Source organism: Macrotis lagotis, chromosome X (assembly GCF_037893015.1).
Source record: "Macrotis lagotis isolate mMagLag1 chromosome X, bilby.v1.9.chrom.fasta, whole genome shotgun sequence".
Lineage (NCBI taxonomy): Eukaryota > Metazoa > Chordata > Mammalia > Peramelemorphia > Peramelidae > Macrotis > Macrotis lagotis.
The window spans coordinates 218406798-218429938 of record NC_133666.1 but is presented as its reverse complement, the minus strand read 5'-3'; the positions used below and the strand labels follow the sequence as shown (position 1 = coordinate 218429938).

The following is a 23141-nucleotide window of genomic DNA, read 5'->3' as shown; positions in this document are numbered from 1 at the left end:
CTTGTGAGATTCCTTTTTCTACCATCCAACCATTCTCTTACTCTTAAGATATCCCAGAGAGATTTGGAAGTACCTCTCTAAGACACAGCCTGCCAGAGGTAATTTTGCTTCAACAGCCATGGGATTTTGAATACCCAAAGGTTTAAAACCATGGCACAATCAATGAATCATGCTATGAACACAGTTTTGGGAAACAGATATGTGTAATGGTCCAATAAAAGTAGTATCTTAGCAGCTTATCATCTTATGATATCAAAAATTTTAATTTGCTAACAATATCAAAGTACAAAGATAAACTCTACTCAGTCCTAGGGAAGACATTTTTTTTTAACCTTAAGCAGACTCACCTTTGTTACTCTCTTGGAAAAGTCCCTTCTTGAATAAAGCCAGTGCAAGACCTATGATGGTATCAAATTCTTCCAGAGGGGTTGACTTAAATGCCTCGATGGCTTTATCATATTCACCAATAGCACTGAGGAGAAAAGAAAAGGACTTTCCATCATCAAAAATATGAATGTGTAACAACCTAAGAATTATATTTTACTAAGAACTTTTCTTGTAGGAAATTCATTTACATTTACCTTTTTTATATTTGAGGTTCAGTATTCTACCAATATTAAGTACCCCAAAAGAGAATACTACTACATATTTAGAAAGAAATTAAAAGTATATGTATTAATTCCAGAAATGGTAATGGCCTTCAAACTTTGGTTCATTTAAGTTACATGTAAACAAAAATTTTTGTCATACAATGATACTAACTGAATCTATATAGTTCTTTAAAGTTTGCAAAGTCCATTAAATACAATATCTCATTTCATCTCATAATATTTGCTTAATAAATACCTATTGATTGGTCTACCAGACAGCCCTGAGAAATAGCCTAGTCTAATGATGTCACATCTCTACTCAATGAAAACTTCATTAGTTCCCTATTAGCCCAGAATTAAATACAAAGTCCTCAGTTTGGCATTCACAAACTGAGTGCAATTTATTTTTCTCACCTTGAACATTTTTGCTTTTCCTGATACATGACAATCCCTTTCCTGTCTTAGTTCCACTGCACTAACTGTCCCTATTCCAAGAATATACTTTCTTCTTACCTTGTCCCCTGGAATCCCTCATTACCTTCAGCACTTGGGTTAAGCACTGCTTTCTACAGGAATCTCCTAATCTACTCTTCATCTACAGTCCTCCTTCCTAAGGACCTTTATATTTTTTAACCTACTGTCTATTTATTTACATATGTTGTCTTCCCTAATAGAATATGAGCTGGAATGTAAGGGACACTATCCAGTCCTCAAGTACTTAGCATGATGCCTGGCATATCATCACTTAATAGATGATTGTTGATTTGATTATTATGCCCATTTTACAGATTAGGAAACTGGGCTCAGAAAAGTTAAGTGATTTGTCCATGATTACAAAGCTAGACACAATCTGATCTTAGTTCTCTCTTGACTCTCAATCTGCTATTCTATACTTTTAAAAGGTTGCTTTTAATTACTTTCAAACAATTTATTTTTTTTTTTTTTTAGGTTTTTGCAAGGCAAATGGGGTTAAGTGGCTTGCCCAAGGCCACACAGCTAGGTAATTATTAAGTGTCTGAGACCAGATTTGAACCCAGGTACTCGACTCCAGGGCTGGTGCTTTATCCACTGTGCCACCTAGCCGCTCCTTCTTTCAAACAATTTTTACAGTTAAAGTGAACTCACAACAAATTTCAATAATGTAAAATTCATTTCTAAATAGATATCTTTAAAATATCTATTAAATTAAATTAAGATATCTATTAAATTAAATGTAATGTTGTGGTGAACAGTTAACAAATTAACAAGACATAGAAGGACTTTTTTGCCAAGTTATTGACAGTATTAAAAAATTAATTTAAAAAGCAAAAAAAAAGAAAAAGAAAATCTGCAACTGCAGATTGACTTCCATCAACAATGATACACTTAGATCAAATAATCTAAAGTTTGAAGGAACCTTAGAATTCATTTAGCCTGACTTTCTCATTTTACAGATAAGAAAATTATCAAAGAGCAGTAAATAACAGATCTGAATGTTAGTCTTCTGACTCTGAATCCAATGCCTTTTTAGCATGCTTTATACATATACTATTTACAATTTAGTGTGAGTATGCCCCCTTTTTTAAAACCCTATAAGCATGTAACTTTATGGTGCAACAAATATGAACATGTTTAGAAGTTCCATACACAAAATTATCTGATTAAGTTTTTCTCAAATAAGGAAATATAATATTTATACAGGGTCTTGCATTCAGAAAAATATCCTCAAGAAGTCAACCAAAAAGTTCTTTCATAAACTAATAAAATAAGGGGCGGCTAGGTGGCGTAGTGGATAAAGCACCAGCCCTGGAGTCGTTTTAAAAAAAAAAACAAAAAAACAACAACCATAAACTAATAAAATAGAGATTCAGTTTGTATCTTTTGGATTCATACTCAGAAACTGTGAAAAAGATCTTTCTATGATGAGATATTACTGGTCTTGCAAGTCCTAATTTTACAATAAGTATTTGTGAAGATAGAAAACTCCAAAGTGTCAAATGAAGAGAATAAATTTTCTTTTAAAATGTCAATCTTCTGATAGAATGGAAGACACTATTTTCTTGAACATTTATATTTTGCTATAAAAAATTGTTTTCCAGATGGGAAAAGGAAAGGCAGAAAAATACAGTATTTCTATGACTTTTAAACCATCTAATAGAGCACATAATTTTGGAGCCTGGTTCTCTTGGCATTTACTACCTGTGTGACTTTGGGGAGCAAGTAATTTATTCTTCATTTAATCTCTATGTAGTCCAAGTTCCTCAACTGTGAATTATAAAATTAAGGGATTATTGTATAATCTTTAAGACTCTTTCTGGCTTTGAATCTATGGGATGGTAAACCATAAATAGAAATAAAAAAGATAATATAGTAGATACTGATAAAGTCTTTATCCAAGTTATCAACAGTCCTATGAAAAAAATGTTGTAAACCACCAATAAAGGGAGATTCTTATGATATGCAAAGATGACAAAAAAGGAAAATGACAAATGCTGGAAAGGTTGTGGGAAAAGGGGTAAACAGATGGAGTTTAAGCTGAAGGAGTTTTAAACTGATCCAGTCCTTTGATGCAAATGAAATCTATACTAGATCTAGTTTGAAAGATATATATACTAATTTTAAAATATCTAACTTTATCTCAGTTCTTACTTTTATTAGTTTTATGAAGTCATTCATCCCAGAAAATGATCATTGTATCACTAAAGACCTGATACTGACTATATTTGAATGAATTTTTTTCTAAAAACCTAAAAAATAAGAGCAATTTAAAAAAATCTACTTCAAGTTTCCTCTTTCTCCCACTTTTGATTACCATTAAAAATAATCTCTTGCAAGCAAGTGTTTAAAGGTTTTATCAATTCAAATCTAGAGCTAAATTTAAGAAAAATCTTCAATTCCAAAAAATTTTTAAAGGGTAAATATATTAGTAAATGCCACCCATCTGACAGAATGTTCAATAATAAGTAAAATTCAGTTATATGGTTCTAGATTGTAGTTGTTCAGTTGTTTTTAATCATGTCCAACTCTTTATGATACCATTTGGAGATTTCTTGGCAGAGATATTTGCATGGTTTTCCATTTCCTTCTGTAGTTTGTTTTATGAATGAGGAAATGGACAAAAAGGGCTAAGTGACCAACCCAGTTAGTGTCTGAAGCCAGTCTGAACTCAGAAAGAATCTTCCTAGCTCCATTTCTACTTCTCTATCCACTGCACCACCTGTCTTGGAAATGGGTTTTCTCTCAAAGGATTAAATTCCATTTTGGTGGGTAGGTTATTCTCAAATGTAATCCCAGCTCTTTTGCCTTCTAGAATATCAAATTCCAAGCCCTCTGTTTGAATGTGATAGCTGTTAAATCTTGTGTGAATCTGACTATAGATCCACAGTATTTGAATTTCTTTCTGGCTGATTGAAGTTTTTTCCCCTTTGACCTGGGAGTTCTGGAATTTGGTTACAATATTCCTGGGAGTTTTCATTTTGAGATCTCTTTCAGACAGGAATTGATGAATTCTTTTTTACCCTCTGGTTTGAGAATATGAGGCAGCTTTCCTTGACAATTTCTTGAAATATAATGTCTAGTCTTAAATCATGGATTTCAGGAAATCCAATAATTCTAAACTATCTCTTCTAGAGGTCAGTTGTTTTTCTGATGGGGTACTGATCATTTTCTTCTATTTTTTCATCTCTTTGACTTTGTTTCATTGTTTCGTGATGTCTTATAGGATGCTTAGCTTCTATTTGTCCAATTTTAATTTTTAAGGAATTATTTTCTTCAGTGAGCAGTCATTATTGGGGCTCAAAAACTCTTCTAATTTAATAGAATCTTCCAGAGAGTGCAGTCTTATGACATAGCCGATAATCACTGATACATATAAGAATAGGAGTTCATAGGGGCGGCTAGGTGGCACAGTGGATAAAGCACCAGCCCTGGAGTCAGGAGTACCTGGGTTCAAATATGGTCTCAGACACTTGATAATTACCTAGCTGTGTGGCCTTGGGCAAGCCACTTAACCCCGTTTGCCTTGCAAAAAAACAAAAAAAGAATAGGAGTTCATTGAGAACAGAAGCTGTCTTACTTTTTTCTATATGTTCCCCAATGTAGCATAGTACTTTGCACACAGGAGATACCTGCTAAGGTTTTGACAAAGTACATTCACATATATTATCTCATATGGTCTTCACAACAGGACTATGAAGTGGATATTACAGTAATATGGTTTCCATTTTATAGATGAAGAAACTAAGGTTCAAAGACATTAAGTAACTCACCCATTACTCATAGCCTTTAAGGACTAAGGGTGATATCACCACACCATGATGAGGCTCTAACCTCTAACACCTAGGACCTCTATGGAAGCCCTAGAGCATAATGTAGCTAAAATATAGCACATATGTGGAAAGGGTACTGTATTCCAAGTCCAAAGACCAGAGTTCAAATCCATGTTCTGTCACATGCTACCTTTATGGACTAAGACATAATACTAAACTCAGTTTCACAGGCTCATTGATTTTTGTGTTGAAAGGAAACCAAAAAATTATCTAGTGACTGCAGGATTCTTAATATGAGTTCTGAGAATTTGTTTTTTCTTTGTTTTTTAATATTTTGATAACTCAGAATTTCAATGTAATTAGTTTTCTCTGAATTTCTACATGATTTCTTTTTTGTGTTTGTAGAATTTTGAAATGAGTCCATAGGTTTTATTAGAGACAAAAATACACTAAGAACCTACAATCTAGTCCAACCCACTCATTCAATAAATAAAGGAACAACCAATATTAGGTCTGCTTTCCAAAGTGATCAGGGGGAAAAGAAAAAAAAAAAACCTATGTGTTTTAAAATATTTCTTTATGGTAGCAAAGAACTGGAAATTGAGAAGATATTCATTAATCTGGGAAGGGCTAAACAAATTGAGGTATAAGTTTGTTATGGAATACTACTGTGCTGTAAGAAATGATGAACTGGATGATTTTAGAAAAATGTGAAGAGACTTGCATGAAATAATGAAAAGTGAAGTGAGCAGAACCAAGAGAACACTGTATACAGAAACAGCAATTGATAAAGAATAACTGATCAAGTTATTCTGCATACTGTAAATACTCAAATCAACTATAAAAGATCTATAAAGGAAGATGCTATCTACCTCCAGAGAAAGAACTGATAAACAGAATATACATGGATGGTTTTACAATATTTATGAACATTATAATATAATAAATATATTTACAAATCTGTGTCAAAAGGTGGTTTCCTTTTATGTGAGGAAAAAGGGAGGGAGACATCAAACTCAAAATAAAATTATAAAAAAACTAAAATTAAATATTTTTAAATTAAGAAATAGATTAGAATTATAAATAAATTTATTAAAATAAATTAAGAAATAGATTAAATTTAAAAATAAGAAATAAAGAAACAAGCCTAAAGGATACATTATATGTCTGAAGTCAGCTACATGGTATAGTAAAGAAAAAAAGGAAAGGTATGGGAGGATTTACTGCTGAGTCAGACACTGTGCTCATCTTATTTGGTCCTCACAACCACCACTGGAGGTAGATACAATAATTATTCCTATTTTACAGATGAAAAAACTGAGACAAATAGTGGTTGACTTGCTCAGTTAGGCAAGCCCAGGGCTTTCTCTCTCTCTCCTCTATAAAACCAGATATGGATAAAAGTAATGGGCTTGAATTCAAAAAGATCTGAGTTCACATGCTGTACCTTGATGAGTAACCCTCAGCAATTTAAAACATTTTTTTTGTGCCTCAGTTTTCTCATTTATAAAATGGTAATAATAACTGCACCTAACTCTCAGGATTGTTATGAGGCTCAAATGAGGTTACTATAAAGCATTTTGCAATTCTTAAAGGGCTATATAAACCATATTTACTACTAAAGCAAGAAAGACATTAACTAGCAGTTCTCTGAACCTGGGGTCCCTGCTTCTAAATTTGATAGCCTCTCCATTAAACCATGCTGCTTTCCTAAATCTCTTAAAAGGAAGAGGCTAGACAGAAGGATCTTTAGGGTCTCTTCCAGTTCTATATTAAATGAAAATATCACTGCAATATTAATTTAAAAATGTAAAAGCAATATATTTTATTAAGAAAATTATTTTGGGGCACCTAGGTGGCACAGTGGATAGAGCAACGTCCCTGGAGTCAGTAGTACCTGAGTTCAAATCCGGCCTCAGACACTTAATAATTATCTAGCTGTGTGGTCTTGGGCAAGCCACTTAACCCCACTACCTTGTAAAAACTTAAGAAAAATTATTTTGATTTGCTAGAAACTTAAGAAAAGTTTAAATGACAAAAAAAAAGACTTATAGACCTTCACAAATGAAGATAGTCAAAATATTTAGAAGTTGATAGGACTGATTATTTTGACTAATTTTATTCCAAAATTTATAGCTTTTATTCTTTGTAAAGTAAGGCTCATTGCTAAAATGACTAATATTTATCACTTTTTGATTAGGTCTTTCTTCCAGCCTGGAGTCATAAGGACTTGAGTTAAATTCCGCCTTTTGACAAGTCACTAAATGTCTGAGTCTCAGTTCTCTCATTAATAAAATGAAAGAATACCACTGATTTCATAGCACTGTTTTGAGGTTCAAAGGGGATGATGTATACAGAGCATTCTGCAAATTTAAAAGAACTTAAACAATAACTATTAGCTATTATCACAAATAAAAAAAGAGGAAAAAAAGTAAAAAAAGAGAGAAAAAGGACAAAAATAAATGGACAGACTTAAAGAAAGGAGAAAGATCCACCCAGAGAATGTCCTACAGAAAGATTTGGAAAAGAATGGGGAGGAATAAGATTAGAAGATAATTAACAAATTATGTATGTGTGAAAAAAAGAATTACCTGATCATCAATTAAAAAAACAAAAGAAAACGGAGAAGTGATAAACATGATATATTCATGATTTCTTTCAAAGAGAAGAAAGGGTAGGGGGGAAGTCTAGCTACTATCAGTTTTCAAATACTTCAGCTACTGTTCAAAGAAGCCTCAGAGTGTGTAGGAAACAAGAGTCATGTGCAAACCTGAGAGTCAAATATTCATAATCTGGAGAATAACTAGTTTCTTTAGCATTCCAAAGAGTAGTAAGGGAGTGACATATTCTGTTCTCAACATGCCAACTGGAAGCAAGCAAATTATTCCAAATGAAGTTTAATTAAATTTAAAAGTTTTGGCAAATTGGGATCAAATTCAAATTTCAAAAATAAGATATTTTTAAAGTTAAAAATGGCATAACATTCCAATTTAAAATAATGAATTCACTGAAAATTTCATAAAATGCTTTTGGGATAAAAATCAGAACTTACCCCGTAAAAATTAATGGAAAATAATTTACTTACCATAACAAGCGACCATAATTTCTTACTGTAACATTATAGATTTCTTGTTTTTCTTCATTTTGCAATAACAAAATGGCCCTTGGCAAAAGAGAAATTTTTTTGAATAATGTAATGATTAATATTAATGTAATACATGCAATAATAATTAATTAATGTGATAATACTAATATTCTTTTATCTTCCTTATGACCTATAACATTTTACATAGGCTGGGAAAGTAAGTCAGTACGACTTCTAATTGAATTGTAGTTTTAAACTGTGATTGTACTTGATCTGTGATAATAGCAATTAGGAAAGAGTATATACAGCATCAAAAGATACTTAGAATTGTCTTTATCATCAATCTCCATTACAGCTACCTGGATAATAAATCAGAATTGGTTATTATACAATCTCTTGGGTTAGTTTTAACCTCCTTTAATCTCCTTTAAACTTATCATGAAGTTGGGTACAGATATTCTTGTTAACAAAAGGTTACATTAGTGGCTTATTTCAAGTCTTTTTATGTTAACTGGAAAGTATTTTTTGGTTCTTCTTCTACCTTTTTCTGACTAAACATATACATCTTACAAAGCAGATCAAGCTACAGAGAAATATAGACTTCTATATAGAAACTGTAGACTTCCCTAAAAAAAAAAGTTTGAAGTCATGTAATGGAATCAAAACTATGAATGTAAATGAAAACCCAACTTTACATCGCTTCCACTTTTAGAAATATATTCACATATGACAAAAAAGATTAGGAAATTTCACAAAACATTTGTTTGTTTGTTTATTTTTAGGCTTTTGCAAGGCAAATGGGGTTAAGTGGCTTGCCCAAGGCCACACAGCTAGGTAATTATTAAGTGTCTGAGACCGGAATTGAACCCAGGTACTCCTGACTCCAGGGCCAGTGCTTTATCCACTGTGCCACCTAGCTGCCCCATCATTTATTTATTTTGTACAATTGTAGGAGATGCTCTGAGGACAGTTCATTAACTCCAATTAGAAAATAAAAAAAAATCTTCATTTCTCAATATTAAACATATAACTTTACCTTTGATATGCATCAGCTGCCTCTTTCTTCAGTTGTATATATTCATTTAAATAACCCAACATTGTAAAAGCTGGAGCATAATTCTGAATTCTTTCTGAAAAACACAAATGCTTATACTTATTCTTCATAAACCCTTGGTGATTTTGGCAAAGACCTTAATTCAGGGGCAGCTAGGTGGATAGAGTATGCAGTGGATAGAGCACTAGTCCTGGAGTCAGGAGTATCTGAATTCAAATCTGTCCTAAGACACTTAATAATCACCTAGCTGTGTGACCTTGGGCAAATCACTTAATCCCATTGCCTTAAATAAATTTTTTGGAAAAAGACCCTAATTCACAATTCTTTTCTACTAATTTTAAAAATTATTATCCCAGTGAATCATTTTAAGCTGAAACAGAATTCATAAGATGTCCTGGTCATCTTCAAGAATGAAGGACTGAATACCTGGCTGACTTTTTTTTTAATTTTAATTTTAATTAATAAAGTAATCTCAAGCATGAGAGATCTTCCTACTGGGATGTCACTTGTTCTATTTTTAATCAAATTGGATGAATATCCAGAAGACACTTTTTATCAAGTTTGAAAAATAACACAAAGCAGAGGACAGCTAATAAAATGAATGGAATGCAATAAGGATACAAAGAAATACAGGCAGATTTAAGTTCAAAGTTTAGATCTAAAAGGGATAAAGTTCAGTCATTTTAAAAAAATCAACTGTATAAGTAAAAGGATGGATGAAACAAGTAATTCTTCTGAAAAAATTTAAGTTCTAAGAGATCCATAAGTTTAAAATGAGTGAACATGTAGTATGTGATACAACAACCAACAGCAACAAAAAAGGCTAACTTCATCTTGATCTGGTTGAATAAAAGTTTGGTATATAGAGCAATCAAGAGCTAACAATCACACTGTACTCTGATCTGGTTAGGTCACATCTGGAGGACAGAGTCTTTTTCCAGATACTACCTTTTAGAATGGACTTTGATAAGTGAAGCACATGCATAAGGAAGATCAGGAATGAGAAGACTCCAAACTATATAATAAAAAGATAGGCTGGAAGAATTAGGGACGGTTAATTTAGAAAAGAGATGCCTAAGGGGTAGTATCAATGTTGTATTCAAACATTTGAAGGCTTCTTATGTGAAATTCCCTAGACTAGACTGAATAGAACTTCACTAAATAGAAGTCACAGGAAAGCCTATTTCAGAGAGTATGACTTTGGGCAACATAATAACCTCCCTAAATATCAGGTTACTTATCTGGAAAATCAAATGAAGGGATTAGATTTAGATGATTTGCAAGATCTTTTCTAATTATGTAAATTATACAACTGTTATGGATTACTTTCCATTAGATAAAAATATAATTTTTATCAATTCTTCAGAAAAAATAAGATTAAAAATTAAACTAGCTGGTTTAGTGGCAAAGTGAAAACAGTACTAGTCCTGGAGTAAAGAAGACCAGATTTCATATCCAGCCTCATACTTGTAACACTGCATAAATCACTTAACCTCTGTTTGCCTCAGTTCCCTTAACTGTAAAAATGGAGATAATAACTACCGATTTTGTGAGGTTGCTGTGAAGATAAAATGAGATAATATTTGTACAATGCTTTAGTACAGTGCCTGATAGCATTGTAGATGCTGTCTAAATGTTTATTCTTCCTCCCCTACCAAAGCCAAATAGGTATAACTCAGATTCTTGAAGAGAATATTTAAAATATACAAATTAACTTACAATTCAAGAATCCTCCAGTTATTTAACATATATTTATACAGAATAAAATGTAATAGATACACTATTGCATCATGAACAGTAATGATGATTACAATCATATTTTTAATAAATGTCGCCATACCAAACACAATCTCCAAACCACCTGGAATGAAAAATTTTCAAAATATAGAGACTTAGAAAGAAAATTAAAACCATGCTGGAAAAGGAAGAAGTTCAAATTGCCCCCATTATCCGGTCTGATTCTGAAACTGTCTTAAAGATGCTTTCTGTGAATCTTGCTATTGCATCCCATCATTTGCAACCAATTACAAAAATAATTTTATCCACTGTGCAGTACAGTCTACTAAGCAATAAAAGAATAACAAGTCTACACTGGTCCCATGATCATTTCTGAGTGCCTTCAAAAGAAAAATAATACTGATAGTGATAACTTATAACTTTATAATACCTGTATATTTGCTCAAAACAACTTGTGCTGCTGGAACGGCATTCATCTGGAGGATATTATAGCGGTACAGTTCTGTTTCTCTGTTTGTCCTATCTTGCAGTGTTGTACAGACCCAATATGCATAGCCTATTGCTCCCTCTGTCTTTTGGGGGAAAAAAATAAGATTTCTACTTAACTGGAGATGGTATTAACAATCATACAATTGAAAACTATGATGTTAAACAATTACTTCAATTAACTCCAGAAAATTATTTAAATTTTGAAAACAGTTCTCTATGAAATTTAAATAAATTTTATTATCAATTTTCATCTAACAAACCTAAACACATACTGATTTCTAGAATGTTATAATGGGTCAAATCATTTATGAAGTTGAATGTACAGTAGCAATCATGAAGAATATAGAGTAAATGCCCCATTCAGGAAGCTGAATTCTCTTTCCTGCAGCTACAATTCAGCAATGTAATATTAGCTTACTAATCAATATTAATATTATCACAAAATTTAAGTTCCAGGTATACTCTCACAACATCCCCCCCCCCAAAAAAAGAAAGAATTAGGAAGATAAAACAAGGTCTTTGGACTTATAATTTTGTCACTTTTTTATGAAAATCTCTCTATATGAGAGTTGCTACTCTATTAGATCAAACTATCTTAATAGCTAGAGACAAATTTAATAAGAATTGGTTATGTTACTGTTAGGGTAAAATGTTTAATAAACACACAACATTTTGTCCTCCAATATTTTGTTATATTAAAATAAACTACATCACTTATTTTATTAACAAGCATAAGACTTGATTTTTTTCACTAATGAATGCAAAATTAAAAAAAAAATGCTAATTCTTACGTGCATACTAAGTTCAGTAGTATGCCGAAAGAGATCCATTGTGTCATAACTTCCAACTGTCTCTGCAATAAGAGCCTACAGAAAGAGGTAAGAAAAAAAGATTTTTAACTACATATTACCCAGTCTCTGGAGATAAAGGTTCACTAACACTTCAAGATAATCTGCTAATTCTGATTCAGTCTTAACTATTTCTAATGGATCATTGACTTGATTAGACTGACCCAATCCAACCCAAATGGCCCAACCTACTTGGGTGTCTACTTAGAAGCAGACATTTTAAGAAAGTATCAGGTGAGACTCTCCAGTAACTGAGTCCCCACCATACCCACTCCTTCCCATTCTCAAACAAGAGCCCCCCCATCTGGCATTCACAGAGAGACTCTGGTCAGGTCATCCTTTCAACATACCAATGTTTTCAATTTATATTTTTCCCCATCTGTTTTTTAAAAGATTTAAAATAAAATATTGTTTTGTTTTTATATCAGTCAATTTTAGTTATTTATTAATCCCTTATCCCCTGAGAACCATCCCTTGCAATAAAAATAAAAAAGGAAGAAAAAATACAATAAAACTAACCAACGCATTAACTAAGCCAAACAGTAATGCAAAGAAGGAAAGGGAGGACATTTTCTCCTCCTTTTGGGGAACCAAACTTCATCATTATAATTATACAGTATCCAGTTTGTTCTTTATGTTTATATTGTTACAGACAACGTGACATATTAAGGCTTTACCAGTTAAGAGAGAGCATAGATAACCTTGAACAAACACACTGCAGTCAATGTTAAGGTCAGAAGTCAGACTGCTTCTTAGGGGTCAATAAACTTCCTCAATCCTAATTTTAGTGGGTAATAATCTCTGTAAACAATCTTTGAAGTAATACTTCATTTATTACTTTTTATAACTCTTCCTTTAATTCATTATAGTAAATGTTTTAGTGAATTACTATTACTTTATCTACCATATGCTAATATGATATCACCTTCCTGAGCCAGTTTTCTTAGAAACATGTTAAGAGAGCCATCATATCTATAGGGAGGAAAAATAATACACTTTCTTCAATAATACAGAGTACCTTTGCTCCACAAATTCTATCAAATTAAAAAAACTGAAATACTACTGAAATATTTAAAGGTTTTTAAGAAATTTTCTTTTCTTGCAAGAAAGCTCTTCAAATACAATTAAGAAGATAGTAATAGAGCAAAACTGTCTTGTGATTAGATTTCTCTGCTATAAGATGGTAGGCTTTTAAAATATCTTTTAAAAGATGAACAATACAAATATCTAAGTTTTTAAATAAAAAATTAAGATTTTTAAACATATGAATCTATTCTCTAAAATAAATTTGGAATTTTTATCTCTTACCTGCCCAATCCAACACATTAAGTAAGATGGATCAAGGGACTGAGCAACTTTGAAGGCTTCATGAGCTTGCTATAAAAGTGCATAAAAACACCAATAAATATTATGTTTAACTTTCCTAAATATAAAAATAACAATAATGTTAAAATGAAGTAGTGAGTTAAGCAAAACATGACATCAAATTCATACTAGGGAAAAAAAGAACCCTGACTTTGTCCAGAATCAATTTTATCAGTAACAAGCACTGTTTTATACAGTTCTCTCTATCTCTAAAGGTGATTTCTATACAAAATACACAGACACCTTGGTTCTTGGGGATAAATGCTCAGGCTAAGTCACAAAAAGAACACAAGTCCCAAAGCGCCAGCCTTTATTATGAAAGAGTCCTAGCCCTCTCCATCATTCATTGACTACTTTACCTTATACTTTAGACCAGGGTTGTCCAAATCTTACTTTTTAAAAGGTTTTACTGAAACAACAGACAACATATTTTGATTTGTCATTTTAGTGAGAGATTGCGATAGCTCAGTTTCGTTTACTAAAGCATTTAGTAAATCCACGGGGGGGGGGGGGGGGGGGGGTCACATAAAATTGCACTGTGGGTCATATGTGGCCCAAGGGCCACATTTTGGACAGCCCTACTTAGGCAAAGCGATTTATGAATCTACACTTTTACTTCTAACCTAAGTGGAATGGCAAATGTTAACAATCTGGTTTATGAGCTAGAGCAGACTCTGTGCAGACACAATACCATCTAGAGATTTGTGAGAAAGCTTGCAAATATGACTGATTAACACCCCAGTTATTTTAGTCTCTGGTTTTCTCATGGGTAAAAGCTCAAACATGCCAAATCAAGTAGTGGTTTTGCAGAGGGATTAACACCTACTAAAGTCAAGAGCTAAGTAATCCAAGTAAAGCTAACTGAAACTGAAGATGTATGAATTTATAAAAGCATTCTTCCAATATTCTCTTCTTCCCTTTACTAAGATCTCAGTAGGCCCTCTCTAAACTACATTTCAATATGAACGAGAATTTATAAAACTGTCACAAATAAAGACATATTTTTGATACAGACATATTTCAATGGAAGAAGATTTTTTCCTACGAAATAGTAAAGGAAAAAAATATTTTGGTGAGGCAATTGGGATTAAGTGACTTGCCAGGGTCACACAGCTAATAAAGGACAAGTGTCTGAGATCAGATTTGGGACAAAGTGTCTGAGATCAGATTTGTATTCAGGTCCTCCTGACTACAGGGTCAGTGCTTTACCCACTGCACTACAAGCTACCCTAATAAATAACACTTTTAATGTATCTACAGAACAACAATATTGTGTCTAAGGCTGACCATTGCATCAACATTGCTTCAATTCATTCTCCACAATTAGTTATACGTTCATGCCTCATAATATAGAAGTGGCCAGTGGTCATACTAGTGAAGTATAAGTTCTATTAGGGCTTAACTAGAAATTTTATGTGCGGACCTGGTGTTTCACTATATCTGAGAGCCAAGTTCAGAAAGGCTTATCATTAGCCAAATATTTTGAAGAAAGCAACTCATTCTATGAAAAAGATGGGGCCTATTTCTATGTAGGAAGTAAGTATCAGCACCAAGAGAAATCATAGATCTTCTGAAGTCTGAAGTACTGAAGTATCATTCTATCAATTAACCTTTATCAAGTACCTTGCTGGGCATTTTTTGTTTTTGCCAAGATCTCTGATTTTATCATTAGAGAGCATCCCTTCGGATTAAGAAATATTTAACTTAGGAGTTGTTTGGGACACTAAGAAGCTAAGTGAATCACCCTTGATGACTCTCCTCTACACCATGCTATACAAAATAACTATAGAGGTATAGAGTTACCACTGTGAAAACATATTCCAACCTAGTCAATAAAATGTACAAATATCATGAAGTAATTATTGATATGAGATATATAAACAGAAAATGCTTCTAAGTCTTTAATGTTTAACTCCCCTTGGTGCCCCTGATAAAAAGAAATTTTTACCTCAATATTTTCATTTGCTAGGTATAAAACTCCCAAGTTTGTCCATGCAATAGCATTCTGCATAAAAAAAGAAAATTAAGTTGTTTTACTATATGGTTTTTCTCAAGAAAACAAAAATGTTGAAATTCTGGAATACTCTCAAGTGATGATTGCACTTACAATTTGTTCAGTTTGGATTGATTTGATAAAACAGTGTTGGGCAAGAGCATAGTTTCCAATGTCTAAAAAATATGAGTTTTGATTTAAGTGAGCTTTATGAATATGAACAAATAATTCTCTAATATGATTGAATATTACTAAATTCTTACCACTGTGACAAGCAACCACACCAAGGGCATTCCAATATAAATGGTTATTACTATCCAGTCTCACTGCTTTTTTCAGACACTAGAAAGACAAAAACTTACATTTGATTTCCTGGAATTACTTGGATTAGAATTGTCAAGAACAATAAAATAAGCTGACCCCTAAAAGTCAAAATAACTTACATGTAAAGATTTCTCCAATAACTCTTTAAGTTCATTCACACAGCTTTCTGCTTCTGCTAGATTCTGTGCTTGACGATAATAATTAATTCCAAGATCACACCATGTATTAGCTGTGGGCAACAATTTTAATGCTCTGCCATAGCACCTACAAAAATATAAAAGTGATTTTATTTTAACAACAGAGCAGTTTAGTTAAATCTTAGTGTTGCTAAGTGACAACACTATTGATAAATTACTTTCTTCTAAGACTGGCTATCAAAGTTCAAGTATATATATACTTAAAACAACTTTCCTTGCTGTTAACAAAGGGGAAAGTAAAATGCTTCATCTGCTGCAATCACACTATTACAGTTTGGCTTAACTATTTTTCAATTAGTACTTTAGGGGAAGATTTGTTTGGATGTTTGTTGGGAAGTGTTTATTGTGTCAAAACAAAATGTAATAATAAAAAAGCAAAATATTTCAAAATGAAGTATAAATTAGAAGCCAACAGTGGAAAGAGAGCAGGTCTTAAAGTTAAGAAGACCTAGTTTAAGTACTGCCTTCGACTAATCTCAGTTCCCAAAGCAACCCTCTAAGAATAAAAAATTGTATAGTAGGTTCCAATCTTTATAATTAGGGTGAAGTTACTCTTCAGCAGTTCCCAGAACCAATAAAATCACAGATCTGGTGATTTTGAAGTCAAAATTGAAGTCAAAAAATTAATTACCTTCCTCCTAGATGGAGAAGCTCTTGCTTCTTCAATATTTGTTTCCCTTCTTTCTGACCCAAAAGGACCCCTAAAACATTCACATTTACTTTAGATGGTGAAACCATATGCAAAATGGTACATGCATCTCCAATGAGCTTCCAAATACAAGAAACATCAGATCGATACTGGAGAGCCCTAAAAGGAAAAACACAATTACTTTAAAACATTTCCCCAAATATCATTTTCCTCTCTCCTCATCACTTAAAAAGACAGATCTGCTTAACAGGCACAAACCAATGGATTTTCCAGGACAGTTTATTTCTACTATTAGATTTTTAAAGAAATTCTTAGGAAAGAGTTTAATGATAGGCTCTATTTTTGGAAGTAAACAAGAATTTTGCCTCTAAATTTTTTACTGTAAACTGAAACATAGTGATTGTTACACAGTGCCACAAAACAACTTCCCTTGAATGGAAAAGGTGGACACAAAAGCTAAAAAATACATTAGACTCATGATATCAAAGACCAAGAAAAAAATTCTGTTATCTATTGTTATTTCTACTAGTTAATTCTAAAAGAATTAAAAAAATAAACAGAAATGCTAAAGATAAAAACTAATCTCTCTCAATTAAGCAATTGTTTCCATCTTCAACCCCCCATTTCTTGAGAAAAACTTATTTGTGAATAAAAACAAGGCAATTTAATCTACAAGAGTCTAGGTAATGAGATATTGCAAATATCTATGGTATTGGCAGATGGACAAGCAGATGGAACATTTTTCATAGCCTTTTCTACTGATGGAGTCCAGCCAAACGACATTTTTCACTGACTTCCTGAGAAATGAGACAAGCTATAACTGTCATGACTAGAAATCTACTTTGAAGATCAGCAGGAAAAAAGATTAGAAGTTCTTTTGTCTGAATTTCTAAAATTGATAACAAATATGAAAAAGAGATCAAAGAACAAAGAGAAATAGAAGAAGCAATAAAAATCTTATCCTCTTTAGAGGCCTAATAGATTTGATATCAATACAAAGAGACTCAAATTTTACTTCTCTTAAAAGTCTAAATTCTACAGCATTAGATGTGATGTCAAAAGAAACTGAATCTGGATCCAAGTTCTTCCAAATCCTTCCTGTGTAATATCAAACAAAATTTAATCATTTCTCTGACTCTTGATTTCATATATAAAGAAGTTAAAATTCTATGACCTAATTTATATTTTGAGGCTCAAACAGTGTGTGTGTGTGTGTGTGTGTGTGTGTGTGTGTGTACACACACACACGAGTGCATAGTATTATATGCATATGAGCTATTTCTCCTTAAATCATAAAAAATACCTTTTGGAATTATGCAAAGTAATTTCTGTCTAACATATATCTTTAGCTGTTATGCTAACAGTAATAAATTTAGAGTATCAAGAAAAAAAGCTACTGAGAACAAAATTAAATGTTATATAGAAACATATCACCACCACAGAAAATTAAGGCTATTACCTGTTGTAGCATTATAATAACTACTAAACAGGCCAAAATTGCTAAGCTAATGAAAAATATAGAAATACAGCTATAGGAATTTCAAAATAACCATTAAGGGTTCCATCCCTTATACTATTTATCCCTTTGTTGCAGATACAAAAATAACTAATAAGTTAGGGTTAATAATTAACATGTCTCAAGGTGAAGTATTCTTTAACTTTTTATACAGTCTTTATTCAAAGAAGTAATTTTGAATAGAATGGAGAGGAGGTAAAAGTAGGGGAAAGAAGCAAATAAAAAGTAAAAGATGAATGCTTACATTATATATATATATATATATATATATATATATATATATATATATATATATAGTTATATCTATATCTATGCAAAAATGAGTTCCATGCTACTCAGTAATGTCTCAAGGTAACTAGGTGACATAACAGATAAAGTGCTAGGACTAGAGTCAGGAATATTCCTCTTCCTGAGTTTAAATTTGGCCTCAGACACTTTTAATAGCTGTGTGATCCTGGACAAGTCACTTTACCCTGATGTTTACCTCAGTTTCCTCATCTGTAAAAGGAGCTGGAGAAGGAAATGACAAACCACTCCAGTCTCTCTGACAAGAATAAGTTGAACCCAACTGAAAATGACTGAACCACAAAAACAAATGCCCTTAAAGTTTTATACTCTCAATGTAGGCTTTTTAAAAGTCTTCCATAAAAATTACTAAATCTACAAATCAAATACTAACCAATGAAATCAAACATTTCTATCTGTAGATATAATCCAAATCTTTGAGATTCCCTATTCTTATACTCTTATGTAAGTTAATATCTTTTTTCTAGTCATTTTCACCTCATGATTTAAAAAACCTTATTTTACAAAGTTTCCTCTTCCTATGTGTAGAATATTAACAAAATTGAAGTCAAAATATGTTTTACTTTATTAGGGATATATTTCTATTCTATGGACTCTCGAATATAGTTCAAAAGTTCCTAGTACAATGAGCACTAACACTGCTACTCTGCTGGCATGAATGCTACTAATGAATGACTGCACTATTACCACCAGAGATTTAAAATTTCAAAATGCATATTTCTTCAAAAATGGAAAATGTGATATGTTGCTTTTAAGGATCTGTAACTTCATATTGATTAGTATTTCCTTTAACAATAAAAATTACAACCCTAGAACCCAAGAGTGCCTTCAATTACAAGAAAGGTAGTCTAATCACAAAGAGGGAATGGATTTTTTTTCTGCCTGACCATGTGAGGCAGAACCAGGACTAAAAGAAAGCAAAGAAGAAAATCTAGGCTTGAGGTAAGAATAAACTTCCTAAAAATTAGAGCTATCCAAAAGCAAAAATGGCTACTTCAGGAGGAACTATGTTACACCTCAGTTATGATTTAGGGGAATTGTTCAGGAAACAGTCTAAAGTCTCTCACATTTTAGATGCTGTGATTCTAGACCATCTTGGTTGGTGGTTTCATGAGTTACTAAAATTTAAAAAACTAATTATCAGGTAGTCAAGCTTCCAGTAAGATGATTTTGAATTTAGCTAGACAGTCATTCCCTAGTTTCAAACTCAGGACTTCTCTCATGTAGTTAAGAGAGTCTGTGTTTCACTGGAGTATTCTTCAAGAAATCAGGGTTCCACCTTTCTAAGCCATAATTCAACTATGCAGTTCATGAGAGGAAAATAAAATATTAGTGAAGAAACATGCTTAGCATGTATAATTTATTTTACAATTTGCTAATTTGGTAAGAGTAAAAATAATGTAAACTAGTGGATGTATCTAACAGGCTACCCCAGTTATATGTCATTACTCTTTACACTAGAATTCAAACTGAATGCAACTATTTCTGGCATGAAAGACAATTGAACAACGTTAATTAATCAAACCTATCTCTACTAATGAAAATGCATATGAAAGTACTTCACAGTAAAACTGCAGACAAATAAAAACATTATCATTTATTATTTGAGAGGCATCATGGCAGAGTGAATAGTCAGGAAAACTGAGTTCAAATCATGTTTCTGACACTTACTAGCTGTGTGACCATAGGCAAGTCACCTCTCTGAGCTTCAGGCAGCTCTCTAAGATTTATCTACTAAGTTATAGATGGGTCGAGATCTTCATCAATGTGGGAACTCTCCACCGACATAGTCAGAGATCCTTGAAGTACTGACATATTACTATAGTTATCAGATGATTCTAAAACCAAAAATATACATATTTAAATTTGATTACTAAGGAGTTGTTTTTTAAGAGGTCCTTTTAAACATTTATTAAGTGCTTATTCTGAACAGGGCACAGGACTTTTTAAAAATAAGAACTAAGCTAAAGTAGCGCCTTCCCATTTAGTTTCTCTCTTGAATCTCTTAGTCAAATATTAAGAAAATGCTTCACAGTTTTGGAAAATATTAAGTGCTACAAGAATCCATAAAAAGTGCACCGGTTTTTTTTTTAAGGGCAAGATAGAAAGTTTAAAATCTCTTAAAATGTTTTTTAAACAAAGCATTTTCTTGTACTTTATTTTATGCTGAGACTAACCAAAGAATTACTGCTTTGTTCCAAGTTAAAATAGTAATTTTGTTGTCTCATCTTAAACCATAAATTTATTTTCTGAACTTCAAGTTTAACTGAAATTTAAAAAAAAATGAAAAATAGCAAGATGAACTCAAGCAACACACTGGAATCTGTGATACTCACCCAGTAAAATAATCCAAAGCTTGTTCTACGTGGTCCACAGCTTTTCCATCAAGATAATCAGTTAACATTCCTTTTGCCATCATAAGATGACACTCACCAAGGCCTGAAAGCAAAGAAGTATGAATTTAAATAAAAGTTTTCATATAAAATAGTAGCATTAATTTATTGACTTACAGGAAATTATGAACACTGTGTTGGTCATATTCATAGGAGTTTTTCCTTAAATATATTTTTCTAGAAAATTCAAGTTAATGTCGTGATTTCTGCTTAATAGATCTTTAAATATTTTGTAGATGCCAATTATCCTACTAAAAAAATGTCCAATGTGAGTAAATGTATGCAATGGCATCAGTAATTACAAGAATGTACATACATACACACACACACACACACACACACACGTGTGTTAATTTAACATTTCCTTTAGTATATATACCTTCATTTGAAAGACTACAAAAGAAGAGGCTTTTCCAGCACTACAGTAAATGACATGATGTGACAGCCAAAGCCTAAGTTAATTCTGATCTGGTTGTCTTCCATTCAAGGAAACAAAGAGAAAAAGAACAGGGAGTATAAAGAGGACTTACTTTAAAAAAAAGTCATACTTATTCTAAAATCAAAATTCTAGAGTATATATACATAGATAGTCTGCTTTATATTCTGTTCAAGTTTGATAAGAATTTGGATTATATACCTTTGGTGGTCTTAAAAATAAATGAACAGACAAGCTACTACTTAATCTTATTACAAAATAGCAAGTCTTATAATTTTTGAGGTATGACTATAAAAAAATATATAACAAGATTAATTTTAAAGATGTTGCATTTGAAATGTTGATGGATGACCAGGATAGAAACTTTATTTCACTCATAAGAAACAGAGTTGTCGGGGCGGCTAGGTGGCGTAGTGGATAAAGCACCGGCCTTGGAGTCAGGAGTACCTGGGTTCAAATCCGGTCTCAGACAGACACTTAATAATTACCTAGCTGTGTGGCCTTGGGCAAACCACTTAACCCCATTTGCCTTTCAAAAAAAAAAAAAAGAAAAAAGAAAACAGAGTTGTCTATGTCCTACTATGAAAAATTATTTGTTACATTAACTCAACATAATGAAGAGGCAAAAGTTCTTAATATTAATTCTTCTAATATGTGAAGTGTCTCCCTTAAAAAAGCAGAGATTGAGATATAAAAGTAATACAGTTTAGGACAGCTATATCAAGTTATGATTTTGCTATACAAAATTATTTGTTTCAAACTAGCACACTCCATTTGCTGATTATGGAAATTCTTTTCAGGTCAGAACATAGTAAAGGCAATGCCTAACTTTCTAACTTTAATAAAACAACAAAATTTAGTGGTGCAATTAAAATGGAAAAGTTTACCTTTCAGGGCAGGTACATAATCTTCTTTCTTTTTTATGATCTGCTTATACTGAGCTACAGCCTCTTTATATTTGCCTAGGATTTGTTGTATTGCAGCAACCTTAAAGACGCTGTATATAGATTCTGGGTTCAGCTCACTGGCTTTTGTAAAGGATTTCAGAGCTGTAGTATAGCCACCTCTACTCAAGTAGGCCTCTCCCAATGACTCCCAGCAGTTGAAGTCCTTTGGGTCTGCTCTTAATGCTGCCTGTAAACTAAATTATTGTAAGAAAGAGTCTCAGATAAAAGAAATAGTAAAAGAGAATATAAGTAAAATATTAACACCTAAATTTTAAAAATTATAAATCTGGCTAAACCTCATATATTCATATCCACTAAAATATTGAGATGTACTATAAAAAAAATACTTTAAATGTACTTTAGAATGACCATGTGAGGAATGCAAAAATTTCTCCAGAGATTCCTCTTCACAATTCAACCATTTTGTAAGATGATGCTCCAGCTTGCTAACCTAATAGGAAGGTTTTGCCATTAAGCAAAATGACAAGTGAACTTGTGATTCAACTATGCAGAGTTTTCACTTAAAACAACTTACTGAAAGATACAGTGAAGAAAAATTCTCATGTGATGAACATAACAAAAATTTACTAAGTGCTTTCTATGCATATGACATTAAGTCTTACTACTACCACCACACCCCCAATAATACACAAGGAAGCTACTTACAAAACAAAACCTTACTAAAATGTCTGAATATGGTAACATTTAAGACCACTTACTCAGCCACTGCTTGAGAATGCTGACCAGCTTTCAGATAGTAGAGACCTCTCCTAAGCCAGGCCCATTTGGCTGTGCCAGCACTTGCCTTTTCAGTTACTATTGTTAAGATAACCAAGGCAGTTTCCTAATGAAAAAATAATCAGTCATGGTTAGCATTTTTAAAGTAAAATACATATGTAAACTCTCAAATGTATTCCTATACTAAATAACAGAGTTTTCATAATCTTTACAAAATTTTTATGTTG

At 32.3% G+C, this 23141-nt stretch overlaps 1 protein-coding gene across 4 annotated transcripts in view; it reads right to left on the bottom strand.

Annotated features, from left to right (window-relative positions):
- Positions 1–23141, bottom strand: part of SKIC3 (SKI3 subunit of superkiller complex) — a 110152-nt gene that overhangs the window by 40738 nt on the left and 46273 nt on the right. For all 4 annotated transcript variants that reach the window (XM_074201313.1, XM_074201309.1, XM_074201312.1 and 1 more), the window contains 14 exons: positions 22896–23020; positions 22117–22370; positions 20737–20839; positions 16561–16737; positions 15852–15996; positions 15672–15750; positions 15523–15584; positions 15364–15420; positions 13359–13427; positions 11994–12068; positions 11144–11285; positions 8959–9052; positions 7923–8000; positions 348–472 (listed from right to left, as the gene is read on the bottom strand). In XM_074201313.1, coding sequence (XP_074057414.1) covers positions 348–472; positions 7923–8000; positions 8959–9052; positions 11144–11285; positions 11994–12068; positions 13359–13427; positions 15364–15420; positions 15523–15584; positions 15672–15750; positions 15852–15996; positions 16561–16737; positions 20737–20839; positions 22117–22370; positions 22896–23020 — 1585 coding nt within the window. The remainder of the gene's footprint in view (positions 1–347; positions 473–7922; positions 8001–8958; positions 9053–11143; positions 11286–11993; positions 12069–13358; positions 13428–15363; positions 15421–15522; positions 15585–15671; positions 15751–15851; positions 15997–16560; positions 16738–20736; positions 20840–22116; positions 22371–22895; positions 23021–23141) is intronic.